General features: G+C 36.8%; 1 protein-coding gene across 2 annotated transcripts in view; it reads right to left on the minus strand.

Moving 5' to 3' along the window:
• TIAM2 (TIAM Rac1 associated GEF 2) overlaps positions 1–17,376 on the minus strand; it is a 324,497-nt gene that overhangs the window by 100,076 nt on the left and 207,045 nt on the right. For both annotated transcript variants that reach the window (XM_075203392.1, XM_075203391.1), the window contains 2 exons: positions 10,525–10,671; positions 9,829–9,900 (listed from right to left, as the gene is read on the minus strand). In XM_075203392.1, the coding sequence (XP_075059493.1) occupies positions 9,829–9,900; positions 10,525–10,671 (219 nt within the window). The remainder of the gene's footprint in view (positions 1–9,828; positions 9,901–10,524; positions 10,672–17,376) is intronic.

Raw genomic sequence — 17,376 nt, forward strand, 5'->3', positions numbered from 1 at the left:
GTTTGTTTTAAAACGCATGTAAATCAGCTCTGCGTAATCCCGATTTCAACAAGGAACGGATCTGAAGATACATGCGCTGGTGAAATCAGGTGTAGGTCTGCTCTACTACACAAGGCACTGCAGGATACATCCAATGTCTATGTGGAATATACATTAGCAAAATAAAGCACAGAAAAAAACAACCTATTCAATTAATGTCACCCGTTATTATTAATAATAATAATAATAATAATAATAATAATAATAATAATATTAGCATTAATGACAAAACAGATTTTTTTTTCCCCATGAAATACATTAGGATGATTTTAATGTCTACTGAACATAAAAAAAATCATTTTTACAGTGTCCCCTTATTGCAAACACATTTTATAGCATGCATACAAGACTGCAATCGCTAGCAATCAGGACTTAGCCTAGGCCTGTAGCTGAAGCAAGAAATAAGGCAAAAAAACAAGTAACTTTGTCCAGGGTCTGATTCGGACGTGGCTACGTATGCTCGAGTTTGGCACACCCTTACTGTACATTGACTACAGGTGAATGCCCCTTCCCCAACCCGTTCCCTCCCAAAAATCGTAGGCTGTAGTAAGTGTACTTTATGTACGAAGATGAATTGAATGTTGCTGTGTTTAGTTGCACATGGCTCGGTCCTGGGCATGCGCAGATGAAATTTGCGCACGATACACACAAAATCGACATTTACATTCCTTGATGAATCAGGCCCCTTATTTCTAAGACGCAGCCATAACTTCCAACCTATGAATTATTTTCTCCTCTTTTCCTCACTGATCACCTATTTTTAGTTACGCTTTCATGACTTCTTTTATATACTGCACCTATTGCTCTCTTCCTCTCGAATCACCTCTTCTCATTCGTACCTCTAGGATTTCTCACCACACAACACCTATCATTTGGAACTCAAAGCACCAGACATTCTCCAAACCTTGAAACCAGAGGTGCCCAAAATCAGTCCTCAAGAGCTACCAACAGTTCATGTTTTCAGGATTTCTTTAATCATGTACAGGTGGGGTAATCTATTTTCCTGGGTCAGTAATTATCCCACCTTTTTTATAGACAGAAATTCAGAAAACATGACTTGTTGGTAGCTCTTGAGGACCGAGTCTGAGCACCACATCTTTAAACTATCCCTGAAAATGCATTTCTTACCATAGATAATTATCTAGGCCCTAATAATGAGCATGGCCTCTCTCTACTCGTGTTCTCTTAGAGAGCAGGATGGTGGCCCAGGATTGCATTTTATTGCATATATACAGCTTATATGTTGATATTAATTGACCCTACCCTTTTTCAGATAGGGCAAAAATGAGGTGTCCGAATCAGATTCATGACCCATTCATTAAGATTTTTGAAATGTTTTTCCTTTTACTTACTGCTGCTGTCTAAAAAAATAAAGGCACACTCCATTTAAACAGTGGACCATGAGCCCCAGAATGGTCAGCGCGGGGCTGGTGCATCTATGGGGAAGCGGGACACAAAAATCAGTGTGCCCTCACTTCCAGAGGCTCTAATCCCTGTTCTACAAAGCGCTGACACTCTTCCTGATCCCTTTGGTATAATTGATAGGCTTCCCCAAAACCACTGCCCATTATACCAAGAGTAAAAACTGCATTAAATAAAATAAATAAAAATGTATTTTGTGGGTGGTTATAACTCTTACTCAGAGGCTGTCTAGTAATATTACAAGCTGATGATTGGGTGGAGGTACATTGCCTACTTTTTAGTTATCCATTAGCGGTCAGCATCAGTGGTTTGAACGGAAGCAGCTGTTAACCTCTTCTATACTGCTGCATGTTTTTTCTTCAAGTGACTGGCAGTTACCACTGCTCAGACTAGTGATGCTGCTGTTTTATTAATTTAAGATTAAAGTCTTTTAATTATTTATTATGGCTAGCACCTGTCATCCAGTGTAAGTTGCAGTACTCACCATGACCTGATGTATTTACAATGATTCAACAGCAAATCATGCGGTTAGCCATGGTATTGCAAGTAAAGCTTATTAAAGGTTTGCTACTTAACATTAACATCGCTCATAGAGAAATAATAAAATGTGGGATATGGGATGGCAGCAGAATCACACAAATTTATAAAACACAATATAATGTTTATTAAATCTTTCCAGCTGCTGCAAGATACACAGAATCAGGAAATGTACATTGTATGCCTCCTGAAAGAGCACAAGACACATAAAGCAAACACTGAGCTGCGGCAGGCATAGCTTACCAGCCTATTACACTGCTCCGTCAACAAGCTCAGCTCAGTTATGACAGCTGCTTTAGTACTAATCCCCCCTCTCACAAACACAAGCTTGCACAAAAAATAGGTTTCTATTGCAAACTAGCAATCCAGAACAAATGTGGTATGCTGGTTATTCCTGGCAGCTCTAAGTACAAAGCCACCCTTATAGTCTAGGGAGATCTCGCTGTCTACTCATGGTAATCAGGGTGGCTTACCTTAACTCACAGTGTCAAGCCAAAACCAATCTGCTGAAAAATGTTGGCCTGGATTAACAACTTGCTTCCAAGGACTTTTGGAAAGGAAGATCCTTTATAATAGCATTAGTTTCACAGGCTAATGACCACTATCAGCCTGGCTGCCGATCTTAATTTCATTTACTTTGCTGGTCACTGGTCCAGCGCAAATATTAACTGCAGTCTACAATCTTAAGAAGTGACAGTAGACATGGTGAACTAAAAAATGTTGTACACATAAGATTCTGAATAATTCTTAGCCAAGGTAGCAGCCAAAATTCAATTAAGTTATGACATGGAAACATTGGGTGTCCCATATTCTTCTGCCTCGGTCTCATCACATATGATATGGTTTATTTGGAATGATTATATAAGCCAACATTCAGGATTTTAAGCTACGGCAGACCCATCAGTGTCTTCTCTGTAGTAATAGTGCCCCTGGGGTAAGGCTGCGACTGTATCTGAAACTTGATTACATAACCATTGCATAGCTTGTAATTGCTGGAATATTTTAAATGTAGTTGTACTTTCCTCCCTCTATACCTTCCCTGCCTCTTCCCCTTATTCCCCATTTTTGGTTTGTTTTATTTATGTTATGTAAATTGCAAAATTTCAATAAAAACTATTATTGAAAAAAAAAAAAAAGATTCTGAATCATTCTTTTGACATGTGATGAAAAAAGATGTTTGTAACCGCAAATCTGTAACCTCAAAACACTTATATACCAAAGATTAAAGGTTTACCACTCGTTTTATTCATATATAAATCAATACAATTATATATTATGCATAAAAACTAACACTCTAATAAACACATGTAGCATATTTAAAACTGCATGTACATAATTCATAAAAAACACTCCAATTCAGAGGGGAGTGTAATTAACTGGGCTATAAGTTCTCTGAAAACTCTCAGAGGATGAAAAACAATCAATCACCATTTAGCGGTATTTGGACTCCAAAAGGTAGCGCAATTAATCCAACTGTGTGCACTTTATAATGTAACAAATTCAATCACATCTATATATCTTCATATCTGAATCATAAATTGCACTCAGAATATAAACAGTCACAATAGCACTCCAGAGAAAGATAGAGCCAATGTTTCAGCCCAGCACACTATATATGGTGGTATTTTCAAGTGTAGATAGCTCTTTACAATATAACAGACAATTGTGCTCCAGAGATTACCAAATCACTCAGCCCGATAAAGAATATATAATAGTAATTTTTTACTGGTTATCATTGCCTGAAAAATATAAAACTCATTAATTAAGTATTGGATACATGGGTGCATGGGTTTGATTCCAACCAGGGCCCTATCTGTGTGGCGTTAGTATGTTTTCCTTGTACTTGCGTGGATTTCCTATGAGTGCTATGGTTTCCTTCCATAGTTCAAAAACATACTGGTAGTTTAAAATTAGTCGCTGACATGAATGGACACTAGTGTGTATGTTTTTGTGTACAGCACTGCATAATATGATGGTGCTATATAAATATTATATTGAATTTGATTTGACAGACTGTGCCTATGCTGAGCTGAAGTTGCTCCCTTCACATACCCAGCACGGGGTGGCCCCTGCTTTCATAAGTATCCTTGTGGTTGGTAATTGTTTTTGCTTTCCAAAAGTAGGCAACTCCTTAAAGTCAAATAACAATTTACTATACTAACTTTCAATACAAAGTAAAGCACTATATATTTCACTCCCCTGCAGCAGATTGACACGTCAGGAGGAAGGTGCTTAGTTATCAAAGCTGGCAGAGTTACAGATAACTTTGAAGACTTGCTCTGCAGAACTGCAGCGCAGATAGGTGGATTCATATATGGGGCAGTCTAAGTTTCATCAATAACGCAAATAACTGCAGACTTCCTGACTGTATCAGATTCCATTAGGACAAGGTCTTAAAGGTGTGGCTGGAGACTAAGCTGTCTGTAACAAAAAAAGAGGTAATACTTCATACTTGCCAACTCTCCTGGAATGTCCGGAAGACTCCCGAAATTCGGGTAGATCTACAGATCTCCCAGGAGAGCAGGGAAATATCCCGCAAATAGCATCTTGCTGTCAAAATGACGCGATTCGTGGTGAATCGTGTCATTTTGGCCTCGCCCTCCGTGTCAAAAATGGCATTTTGTCACAGGGGGGTGGGGCCAAAATGACGCGATTCACTGCGCCCCTCCCGCCCTCCAACCACGCCCCCCTGCCTAGGATCTCCCGGAAAGAAGTTCAAAAGTATGTAATACTTTTTAGCATAGTTGTGGAAGATTGTCAGGTTAACAGTGAGCAATATATTCTTTCATGGTTCACATCTGAATATTTAAAGTTTGGAGTTTAGTGGTCCTTTAAATTCAAAGATCCTTCTTAGTACAGATGACATAAAAAGTCTACACAAACATTTTGGAATTGCAGGTGTTTGTGATATTAAGTCTGAAATCAAGATAACCTATATCAGACTGTTTACACCTTTAATGAGATCTTGCAACCAACAAAATTCAAGTGAAAAATAAAGAAACAATATTTAGGAAAATAAGTGAAAATAAAAAACTACACCACCAGTAAATTATTACTTTGTGGAAGAATGTTTTGCTTTCATTATAAATTGTTATACATTATTTGCACACCTGGGGGTAAATATATCTGCGATTTTTTTCAGCAATTGCAAATAACTAGAGATCACCGGCGATTTTATACGCAAGGTCACCAAAGTATTAGCCTGCAGTTTTGACATTCCAAAATCCAATCTACGCCGATGTGTGTCGATTTTAAAACGTCTATCCCACCAGTGGTTTAGTCAAACTCGCTGGAGATTCAACAGAAACAGAAACTTGCCCGAGATTCAACAGCAAAAAAAAAAGCATGCTGTTAGAGCTATCTGGCCATTCTTAACATAACAGAAGCCACAATACAAGTTTTAATTATGAGGGCAATCATGATTTCTTGTTTAGGGGCGCAAACATTATTATTAATTATCTGAGGTGGGCCAAATTATTTTAGGAATAAATTTGTGGGCCAAATTTCATCATTGATTATATGTAAGGGAACAATTTATTTTTATTATTATATTATACCATTTCATTAACAGTGGGGCAACAATATTTTTTCTGATGTGGCAACACTTAATATTTCCAGATGGGGACACTGTATAAAGTACATACTTGTGGCACTACAATTGGCAGCATGCACATGAGCACAATGTGTTTACCAATTTCGCCTATCCAAAGCAGCGTGTTGATTCTGGCGATTTTCACAACAATCTCGGAAGAGTTTGCAAAACTGCAGCTTTATACATATGGCGACTTGTATTCTTAGAACAGCCAAAAGTAGGGATGCGATTTGTAGCATGTCAATTTTGGTACCATCACTTTACTATCAACTCGCACTTTCATACATCATCGGGTTCTAACATGCCCAAGAAAATTGCTGAAAATGCAAATTGCAGCTTGGTATATTTGCCCCTGGAATGTTGCTTGAGCTTCACAAACTACTTTCTGCTCTTGTGGACCATGTCCATTCCACTATCCAACTCTCAGAAGTAGATTTATAAAAACTAGTGAAAAGGAAAAGTGGAGGTGTTGCCAATAGCAACCAATCAGATGTTTGCTTTCACTGTCTAGATTATACTATATAAATTATAACTAACATATGATTGGTTGATATGGGCAACACCTATACTTTCTTAGACGACTGGGTAAATCCACTCCTCAGTCTAGTTTTTTGCTTGCCCATTTAAAGATTTCTGTGTGGAATAAGCGATGACTTAGTCTCTTTTTTTCCTGCTTTTTGTGATTTATGCCACTACAAGCCACAGAAATACACATGTGGATATCAAAATATATTTTAGTTTCAACAATTTTCTGGAAGAAATGGTGCATTATTAGAAAAAAGCTGCAAAGATGTCAATATTTCTGTCCACAACTGTATTAAATATGGGTCTGCGTGGTGCACACCCTCACTGAATGTGAACAATCACATTATTAAAATGGTACATCGTGAGATTCATAAACATTACATTTCAGCAAAACGTTTTTTTAATGCCTTTTGACATTAATACAGGTTAAAGGAAAGTAAAAGTCCTTGCTCACCTTCCACCCATAACGTTTTATTGTGCAGTAAAACAAGCTGAAATCCTTTCAAAACAGTTTTAGATCATTGTTCAAATAGAAAATGACTTTAAAAAAATGATACATTGAAAAATATGACTTCTAACAAAAGCTTGTTTCAGACAAGGTTTGTTTTCTCAGAAAGCCTAAAAAGGCTGTGCACTGCAACATTTGGACACATGTTGGCTCCAGTTACATGATGTAATGGACATTTCTGACATAGAACTGACGTTTATGTTGTCCTCGAAGTACAAACATGTTGCTTGTCTTTGTAGCTCTTACTGGGACATTTGCAGAAGATACCAGAGTTGTAACCAGCATAATCAATTGATGTATCAGACCATGAGCTGGTTGGACTGGGGTACAGGGGAGCATTTGCCCTCCGGGCCTGTGCCATAGTAGGCTGCCTTGGGATGGGTCACTGGGGTACCTGCATTTTCTTCCTTTAAAATGTTCCTTATAGGCTGCTAAGCCGAATCTTGACCCAAGCTAAAATCTGCTAGCCAGTCCCTGTATCAAACTGAAATTTTTATGTATACATTATGGATCAAATAATCTCCTATATGTTTCGACAAAATGACATAAAAAATTGGTTACAGTTGCAAATGAACTCAAGCTGAAGCAAATATGATTTTTATACTCAAAATAAATTGTACATCGTTCTTCGGAGTGACAAATGTCACATTGACAGATAAATGCTACTTAAAGCTTTCTCCATGTGTACAATAAAATCACAGCCTTTCAATCCTTAATCATGATAATGCATGTGCCTATATGTACCACTAAGACAGTTAATAAAGTGGACAAAAACTTGAAGTGCCCATAAGAGGACACACAAAGAAAAATGGATATTTTAAAATGTACTTGTGAGTGTGAGGGTCTTCGTGCTAAAATGCATCCCACCCACCACCTCTCCTTTGTTGGGGCACTGTGAATTAGCTTTAGAAAGTACACATGCATGCTGTGGGATTTGGCTATCTCTGTTGACAACACACATAATAGTAAGGAACTGATTATACAAATACATTCAAGATGGCACCCGCCATAGTTTGCTCATTGATGACTAATATCTAAACATTTACTTCAGCTACTTGTGGTCTTTTTTTTTTTTTTTTAAATATAAACTTCAAACTAAGAGACTGGTCATTTACTGGCTGATACGTTTATATTATTATGAAAAGTCCACCTTGAAGCACCACTAAACCTCAAAATAAGATATAAACTGTGCTGGTAAAATACATATTCTTCCCAACATGTACTGTTAGGAAAGACTCAGACATGACTACAGTTGCCATTTGACAATAGAAATAGTCACTGCTGTTTACAGTTTGTTTAGATGGTTATAGGTGTCAGATATTCTACAACATGTCTGCCATCTCTGAGAGGTATAAATTGTATTTTACGTACCAGGAGTTATTCCAGTAATCTGAGGTGTATAAATATCTTAATTAGCCAAAACCCTTTTTGTATCATATTTCGTAGAATTAATCATTAATATTATATAATGCCATTACTTGCTATTTGAAGTTCAAAACATACAATAAAATAATACCAAAAAACCACATTAGCGTGGAAAAAATCTTAATAAAAAAGAATATTCATATTCTCCCTGTTACATTAAGCTTTATAGCACTGAATATGCCCGGACCATTTTATTATGAAGTATATTGAATCTGTATATAATAAGACTTTGACCTATTTCATTCCATATATTGTCAGCTGCTCAGAATCTGGGCTCTATGTAACTGAACAGGTTTCCTGGAAGAACATCACTCAAGAGATGTGAACATGATAACGTTACATTTCAATCAGGTATCTTGGTTTGTGGTAAATCAAGAAGGATATTTTACATATCTTACAATGTGATAAACAGCTAACTTATCCTTTCTTTATGAAGTATTTTAAAAGTAGGGATAAACTGACATTAGTAAACATGTTTAGTGACACATTGCTGCTGTTTGTTCAGTTGATTTTATATGCTGTACAATTGGAATTGGAGAGACAACCCAAATCTTTAAAATTACATTCACACAATTACAATGACAATTAATTCTCTAATCAGAGCAAGTCCCCATTGTTCTCATTTTTCTTTATTCCAAATGGAATACTTCTGGACTAAACAATTTTTAAAGTTAATTATTCTTTTGTTTTAATACAGTGGGTCTCACGTTGAGTTGGGTGTACACCTGTTTGCTAAGTGTAAAATATGCAAATTTGTACTGTGCACACCCACAAAAAAAAAGATGTATGCTTATGTACATATGCAGATTTGGTACTTGTGCCTCATTACACATTAAGAGGTAGAAGGAAAGGGCATGGAAACTTTTCTTGTGCTTATGATCTGGATGGGTGTTGTGTATTTGGGTGTAAATATGTCTGATATAAACCTGTCCCATATCTGATGGTGCACAGTTGAATGCATCTTGAGATACCTCCATGTCAGCATAGCATGCAGATTTTAACAGCTTATTTTTTTGACTCATGTACATCCAACTCAGCATAAGCCTCAGTATATTTACACCAGGCATCCGGGAACTACAACAGATATGCAGGATGCAATACTTTGATGCTGGAGAGAGAGATATTGGGTCTAAAAATATCCAGATTAGCTCTCACAGAAAAAAATAACGCTACTCTTTTGTCAGCTCCAACTTAGGTTGTCTTCATTTAGAACTAGCAGGTCTTGGATTCACACCGACGCAGGGTTTGATGTAAATGAATAAGCATTCTATGATTGTACAGTGCTGTACAATAGGTTGGTACAACGAAATAAATAATACATACACTTCTAAATAAATTTCGGACTAACCCCCAAATTCATATAAGCCAACTGTCAATTATGTGTTTTTCTTTTAAATGCCCAGTTTGTTGCAGCCACATGATCCTTGTCTCCCCTTTCTTCTAAAATGAAGCATATATTTCCTCCTGTCCCTCCCCTCAACAACTAGGTTCCCTCCCTGTCACCTAAACTAAAAAATGCCACTTATACGAGCAGACACATCATGTACACAGTGTCCACTTTCTAGAACTCCATTCTTTAGTAACTTTGGAACAGTCCAGGATGTTTTGGTGACTCCTCCAACAGCAGGATTGTTTCACAAAACCAGTCAATCAAGTACAAGTAGATTCTCAATAGGTTTTCAGCAATGGTCTTGATACACTGTATCTGTGACTATATTAAATGTATAGATAATAGTAGAGGGAAAAAAATCACATAAAATATTGATTTGTATAGACTTACCTCATTGGAGCTGCTCAAAGTGGGTGGAACCTGTGCCCCAGCGCCTGACTGGCTTTCATTGGTATCAAAAATCTAAACATATGAGTGATTTAAAAAAAATAAAATAAGGGTACACTGCATGTAGTATCATTACACATATGTGTATGCAGTAGGCACAGCTTTTATTTATAGAGATGTACACAGCATATGCTCACACTTTAGGACAACTCACTTATTTATGTGCTATGCCCCCATGTGGTAAATAGGGAAGGGGCTTTCATAGAGACACCTGCCATAAGCTGGAAGTATTTATGAGCAGTTAGACACTACTGCTCTTAAAATGAGAAGACTCAATATGTCCAGTCCTATTTCTATATGATAGAGCATTTTATTCAGTACTATTAGTACTGAATAGTGAACATACTGCGACTACAAGCACGGTGAGCTGAAATTCCTGTCTGCAGTTAAGCATTGTGGACTGGATTCCAGCTCAGTTAACTGTGGGGGAACCAGGATGAAAGAACCCATCTTTTTCCTACATGTGGAAAGTGCATGAAGACACAGGCTTGTTAAAAAGTGAATAAACCCTTTAAATCCATAATGATCCCATTCACACCAACATTCTGTGCACAGATGAATTTGTGAGCAGCCACGTACTCCCCAAATGTCTATACTGTACAACTAAAACATATGGCTGCACTTGTTAGTTTATTGTACCTGAGTTACTGAAGGTCTTTTTTCTTTGCCTCTCCTTGCCAGTGTATCCAGTCCTTTCAGGGAAGAAAATAAACTCTTCTTAATCTGCAATTTTTGCGTAAGAGAAAATGTCCGTTTCCGCAAAGCAGACTCATCCCTTGAGCAGATCTAAATAAAGTGTAAACGAGAAAAAAAAATTAATAGGTTATTTTGACTGTGAATCCCACACTGTCGTGAACATAGAGAACTTACAGTTATTTATCAGGGTTAACCCATCACATACTTGTTTGGAATAAGGTTTAAATCATAACTGCAGTGTAAATATGGTATATCAAATGAATACATTGATAAATTGAGCTATTAAAGTGTAAAATTTGAAGTCAAAAAGTTTGCTGTGTGTGTATTCGGTGACTCTGCACATCCCAGTGTTAGAAAATAGCAGTGACACCTGTAGCAGCTTCAAAGGGCCCCTGCTGTGAGCTATATCCTGACACAAGTTAGTTTTGTGAACACCTCAATAGACCTTGTGGGGCTGTTCACAGATTGACATCCTTGCAGACGAAGGCCGCATTTGAAGGCTGCCTATACAGGTATATAGAAATAGCAACTTCAAAATGAAAATGTCTTTATATTTCATAATTTGGGAAATCTGGGTGGCATTCCATACTGAGGGGCATAAACCACACCCGGGTTGTGAATTATACTTACTATCGTTACCCGGGAACAGCTATAATTACAAGTCTTTGGGAAAGGTATTTCATATTGCTATGATTCCATCATGTTTGGTATTTAAATGTGCGGGAGATTATGACCGGTTTATTGTTGGGGGAGTTATGTTTCTGGGATATATCTGAGAAAAGCTAAGACAGGTCAAAACTTGGCAAAACCTAAAGTGTGTGGGGGTGTGAGACCGCTGTGTGGGGGCGATTCAGTTGGTCTATAACCTGTGTGATAGCTAGAGATAGAGTGTGGGCTGCAATCGTGTGTAACCTGATACAGCAAACACCCCAAGGTAACGAATGCTGGGAGCGTGTTCATTACAAATTGGTGGCATAGTGGTGGGATTTTTTAATTTCTTAAAGTATTAAGTGCATGGTTTAAGCACGTAACCCTTGCACTTATAAACTGATTGTAACCTTGCAAGGAATACAATAGTTTTACAAGGACAAAACTCAGGGCTTATTATTATTTTTGAAGACATACATGCAAAGCAGTTCCCTTCCTTCCTCTCTGTTTTTCTTTCCTATCTTTTATTTTGCAACATAACTGAGAAGATGGCTGCGGCATATAAATGCATGACAAATGAGGCGCTGATGGCACAATGTGAGGAGGGAGAAATTACCACTAGTGGCAAAAGCAAGGAGCAATTGATTGAATCCCTCGTGCAGAGAGATCAGCACCAAGTCGGAGATGTGTCCCAGGAAGGGCACAGCCAAGATTCAGAAGCGGAGCTGACTGTGGCTATTGCTCAAAACCGTGGACTGTTAATATCGGATGATTCTAATAGTTCATGTGTGGACACTGCTATGGACGTTTATTTGCAAACTGACCTAAAAAATTTTGAGCCCAAGAACATTACGACCAAAATGCAGCTTATACAGTTGTTTAAGGAGAAGGCAGAGCGCTAGTTTGCGGAAAGGCGCACTGCTATGGAGGGAGCGGAGCGCCAGGCAGAAGAGCGAGAGGTAGAGAGGAAATACCAGCTGTAGATTACCAAGCTCCAACGCCAGCCAGAATTCAGAGAGGCTGGTATCAGAAGACCCCGTCCAGAGAATTTCCCTGTATTGGAAAAAGACTGGGATTTGGATGCATTTTTGCGAGGATTTGAAAAGATTTGCCGACAGTATGGACTGCTCAAAGATCAGTAGACACGGTATTTAACTGATACATATCTAACAAGAAAAAAGAAGAAAAGGAGGGCAGGATGACCTAATTCTATCGCACCATTGATTCAGAGCATGTTCCCATCATTCTTATATTATGGCTAATCCTCAAGAGGTGCCATAATCTAGAGAGTGCAACATATGAATAGTAATAGTATATAGAGCAAAAGAAAGAGAGAATATACAAGGTGCACAAATGCTCTGATTAACTATAATTCTCATAAAGAGATGATGGAACTATTATGTAAAACTTAACTTTTATTAGCTGTTAGAATTAAGCGAAATATTAAAACAAATAAACTTTAAAAACAACTGTGTGCTTTAAAATCCGCTGGATAAACTGTAACCATATATTCAAATTATTATTGGGAATAGGCTAAAGGTGCCATTCAAGACTTTGTAGATTGCTGAGATATAATGTATCATCAATAAGAATTAGTTCTCAAAATAAAGCAATCGCTATTCCTAACTACCAGTAGTTGCTACAATGATTCTGGTTGGTAAATATATCATGTCTTGCTGACTACCTATCTAATGCTCCATCAATCTTTGGGTCTATTGGAGCAAATAGATTAAAGAAAATTCCCTTGTATAATTAAAGGCAACAAATACAGCCAGCAGTGCGCCAACGCGCGTTTCGCTGTGTTGCTTAGTCGTGGCAAGACAAGAACTGAACTGACAGTAGTTAAATACTGTCAGTGAGGGGTTTCCATCTTTGATGTATATGGTTTATCTCCAATCATGCACGCATTAGCATGAGTGACAGCGGAATTGACCAATCTAAGAGACACAAAACTCCGACATGAGACTCCTCCTACAAGTCTTCTTATTGGTTCTCAATATCCAAAGCAGGAGTCATGACAACAGCGGATACACACCGCTGAGTTAAATGAATGAAATACACTCAGAAAATAGTATTAAATAGGATGAAATACAAACGAGCCTCGTATATAAATGTTATTAAACGGACGGACAAATATAACGATTGTCTCATTCAGATAATGTGATTTATTATTCTAAAAATGAAAGGCTATACAGTCCCCTCTCAAAATACATACATATTCAGTATTAATTCTAAACGACTGACAGTGTAGTTAATCAATCTGAAAGAAACAGGTCTCCGGTATGGAACTCCTCTTTCAAAATCTTATTGGATTACAATAGCCATAGTAAAGGTCATACCTTCACCGGATAAACATCACTGATGTTAGATAAAATGAATGAACTACACCCGAATCCAGTATTTAAATAAATTGAAATGCAAACGATCCTCATAATCAAATATTATTGAGCGGACAAGCTAATGTAAGAATTTCCTCATTAAAATGGCATAATTTATTGTCCTGTAATTAGAGAGGCTACAGAATTACTTGACAAATTCATTAGCTGGTAAGTATTATCCCAAAACGAGCTCGCAATTCATAAAGTGTTTGCAAGAACCACATATCATATTGGCAGTATGGGCTTTTCATCTGTAACGTATGAGGTGTCTCCAATCAAGCAAACATTAGCATGCTTGACAGCAGAATTATCCAATCAAGGAGACACAGAACTCCGAATTGGAACTCCATCTACAAGTCTTCTCTCAATATCCTTGGTAGGAGTCATGACAACAGCGGATACACACCGCTGATGTTAGGTTAAATTAATGAAATACACTCGGATCTAATATTTAAGTGGAATGAAATACAGACAAGCCTCATATTTAGATGTTATTAAACAAACAACCAGATATAATAATTGCCTTATTAAGATAATGTAATTTATTATTTTGAAATTAAATGGTTATACAATCCCCTCTCAAATTATATAATTGGTAAATATTAATGCTAACGATTAACAGTAAAGTTAATCGATCTAAAAGAAACAGATCTTCGATATGGGACTCCTCTTTCCGAATCTTCTCATTGAATTACAATACCCATGATAAGAAGTCATGACATCACCGAATAGACATTGCTGATGTTAAATTAGAATGAATAAATTGCATCTGGATCTGGTATTTAGATAAATTAAGATACAAACCAGCCTCATATTCAAAATATTATTGAGCAAAAAAGCTGATGTAAAAAAAAAATTCTCATTAAAATAGCAAAGTTTATTATCCTTAGGTTAAAGAGGCTACAGAATCACTTCACAAGTTGTATAGATGGTAAAAAATGTCCCTAAACGAGCTCACAATTCATAAAGTATTCATAAGAACCATGTATCCTATTATACTTAAATATTAGCCAAATAATATATACGTATGGAAAATACTATTTTTTTTTGTGCACTAATAATTTATATAAAAATGTGAACATCTTTAATATGACTAAAAAATTACATAGTAGATGCTAAAATAGCAAGAGTGAATCTATAAATGTTATTAATATATATACTGAAAAAATATTCAATTTTATGTATTATTAATGATTAACATCAATGCCCTTAGGCACAAGCTCAAATAAGTGATAAGGGACCATTAATTGATCCATATATTTATTATAAAGTGACGTGAATATTTCTCAAAAAACATAAAAGTGAATTAAGGATACTCATAAAAGTATCAAAAGTGACAACCTAATTGTGTAAAAATAAATGAATAAGGAATTGAAGTGATAAATGGCTAGTCTTTTTGATGTAATATGTGGTATATAATTGACTGGACATTTCAAAAATATAACTCATTATTATTTTTATTATAACTAGAAGTATAGCTTAGGGTCATTATTATTTTATATTATAGCTAAATATATATTCTTTATTGTCTCAATTATCTTAATATTAATGGTCAATTAAGACATGATTTTTTAATTTAGATATTACTGAGTAGATTCCTTTGTGAAATTTGTTGAAATGTATTTTTATTTATTATCTTAATCAATAAAAAAAGGAAAAAATAGTATAATTGGATTTGCCATTTATTCTTGTCTATCAAACCTAAAAATGCAATAATTCTGAGAAAAATGGTATAATTGATCTTATCATTTAATCCTTTGGGAGTTGCCGTTCCCATTAGGAATATCATTTTAGCTTCTTGTCTTAGTAATGTCTGTTTCAAATCTCCACCTCTGATTCCGAGATTAATCTTTTCCATTACAAACGCTGTTAAATATTTAGGGTCATTATCATGTGGCTTCAAGAAATGTCGAGCTACTGAAGTTAGAATTTTCATCTTTTTAATGTCTTGTGCGGCATTACGTATATTGCCGATATGCTCCAATAATCGATGTTTAAATGGTCTCGTTGTCATCCCAATGTATTTTAAATCACAAGAACAGGATAAGCAATATATGATGCCTGACGTGTCATAGTTGATTAAATTATTGATAATATGATTATAGCCAAATTTATCTACAAATGGCTTGGATTTCTTTGTATATTTACACGCCTTGCATTTGCCACAGGGATAAAATTCTGTTGAGTCTTTTCCTGAAAATGGCTGTGTACAAATAAATCTCGGAAATTCTTAGATCTTCTCCAGCAGGTAGAAATTCTATCCCCTATTATTTCTTGAAGATCCAGGTCTAATTTCAAGACATGACTATGTTTATGTAGAATTGATTGAATTGATTGCCATTGATTATTAAAAGTACTAATAAATCCCTCCTCAACCCGCTACCTTTCCCCCCCTCCCTCCACTTCTCTATTTCTTGCTCTGCTTTCTTTCTCTTCTCTTCTATTGGCGGTCTGCCACACCGCCTCCTAATCTATTTTGCCCACTTTTCTCTGACTGACCTCCTTTCTGTTTCTTTCTTCTTCTATCCCTATAGCTAAAATTTGGTCAATCTCAATATTCTCATTATGATACACAATGTTTGTATTAGTCCCTGAATGTGTATAACCTGACTGTAACAGATTTTGTCTTGGACTGATGTTCATTATTGACCTTCTCAAAAATAAAACTTTTAAAAAAAAAAAAAAAAGTACTAATAAATCTGACCGTATTTTCGTCTGATATTTTTCATCATTGTGGAAAAATAAGAGAGTCTCTTTGTACATTTCTAGTTTCTTTAAAGGCTTTTTAATGAGATTGTGACTGTAGCCTCTTCGTGACGGACTGTTGCGTAGTTCTATCGCTCTTTTATCAAAAAGGTCTAAATGAACACAATTCCTTCTTGTTCGAAGAAATTCCCCTTTTGGAATACTACGGATTGTTGATGGAAGGTGGGAACTAGAGGCATAGAGAATGCTGTTTGTTGCTGTCACTTTTCTATAGATGTCGCTAGATAATTCATTTTGATCCGTGACAAAAATCGTTAAATCTAGAAATGTAACCCTTTCTGAGTTAATTTCAAAGGTAAGTTTAAGATTAATTTGGTTAATGTTCAGATGATTAATAAATGCAACCAAAATCTCTATATTGCCTTCCCAAATAAGGAATATGTCGTTGATAAATCTTAACCATATAATGACATGTTGTGTGTAAATTTCATTTTCTGAGGTGAATGCTATGTCTCTTTCCCACCACCCCATATACAGATTAGCGTAGGTGGGGGCACCCGTTGTCCCCATCGCTCTACACATCACCTGCAAATAGAATTTTTTATCAAATGTAAAAAGAATTTTGTTAAGACAAATTTCAATAGTTGTAAAACAAAATCATTATGTTCATTCCTCACTTTGGTCTCCAAAAAATGTTTGTTATGCTCTATGCTCGTATACAGGGCCGGATTAAGGGAATGAAGGCCCCTGGGCTAAGGGGGCCTCCATTCCCCCGTGAAGCCCCCCCCCGTGATCCGAGCTGCCCACGCCCCCCCCCCCCCCCCCTGGCACTTACCTCCTTCTCCGGCGCACTGTACACTCTTTACTGAGGAGATCTCGTGAGAGTGAGACTCACGAGATCTCCTCAGTAAGGAGACTACAGCACGCCAGAGAGGGACCGCAGTGAAAGTGCTCAGCAGCACTGATCGCGCCGGGGGCGCCCCCGACCGATCAATACTACTGCTGAGCACTTTCAAGGGCCCCCTGGATGCCATAGGCCCCTGGGCTGTAGCCCAGTTAGCCA

Source organism: Mixophyes fleayi, chromosome 3 (genome assembly GCF_038048845.1).
Source record: "Mixophyes fleayi isolate aMixFle1 chromosome 3, aMixFle1.hap1, whole genome shotgun sequence".
NCBI lineage: Eukaryota > Metazoa > Chordata > Amphibia > Anura > Limnodynastidae > Mixophyes > Mixophyes fleayi.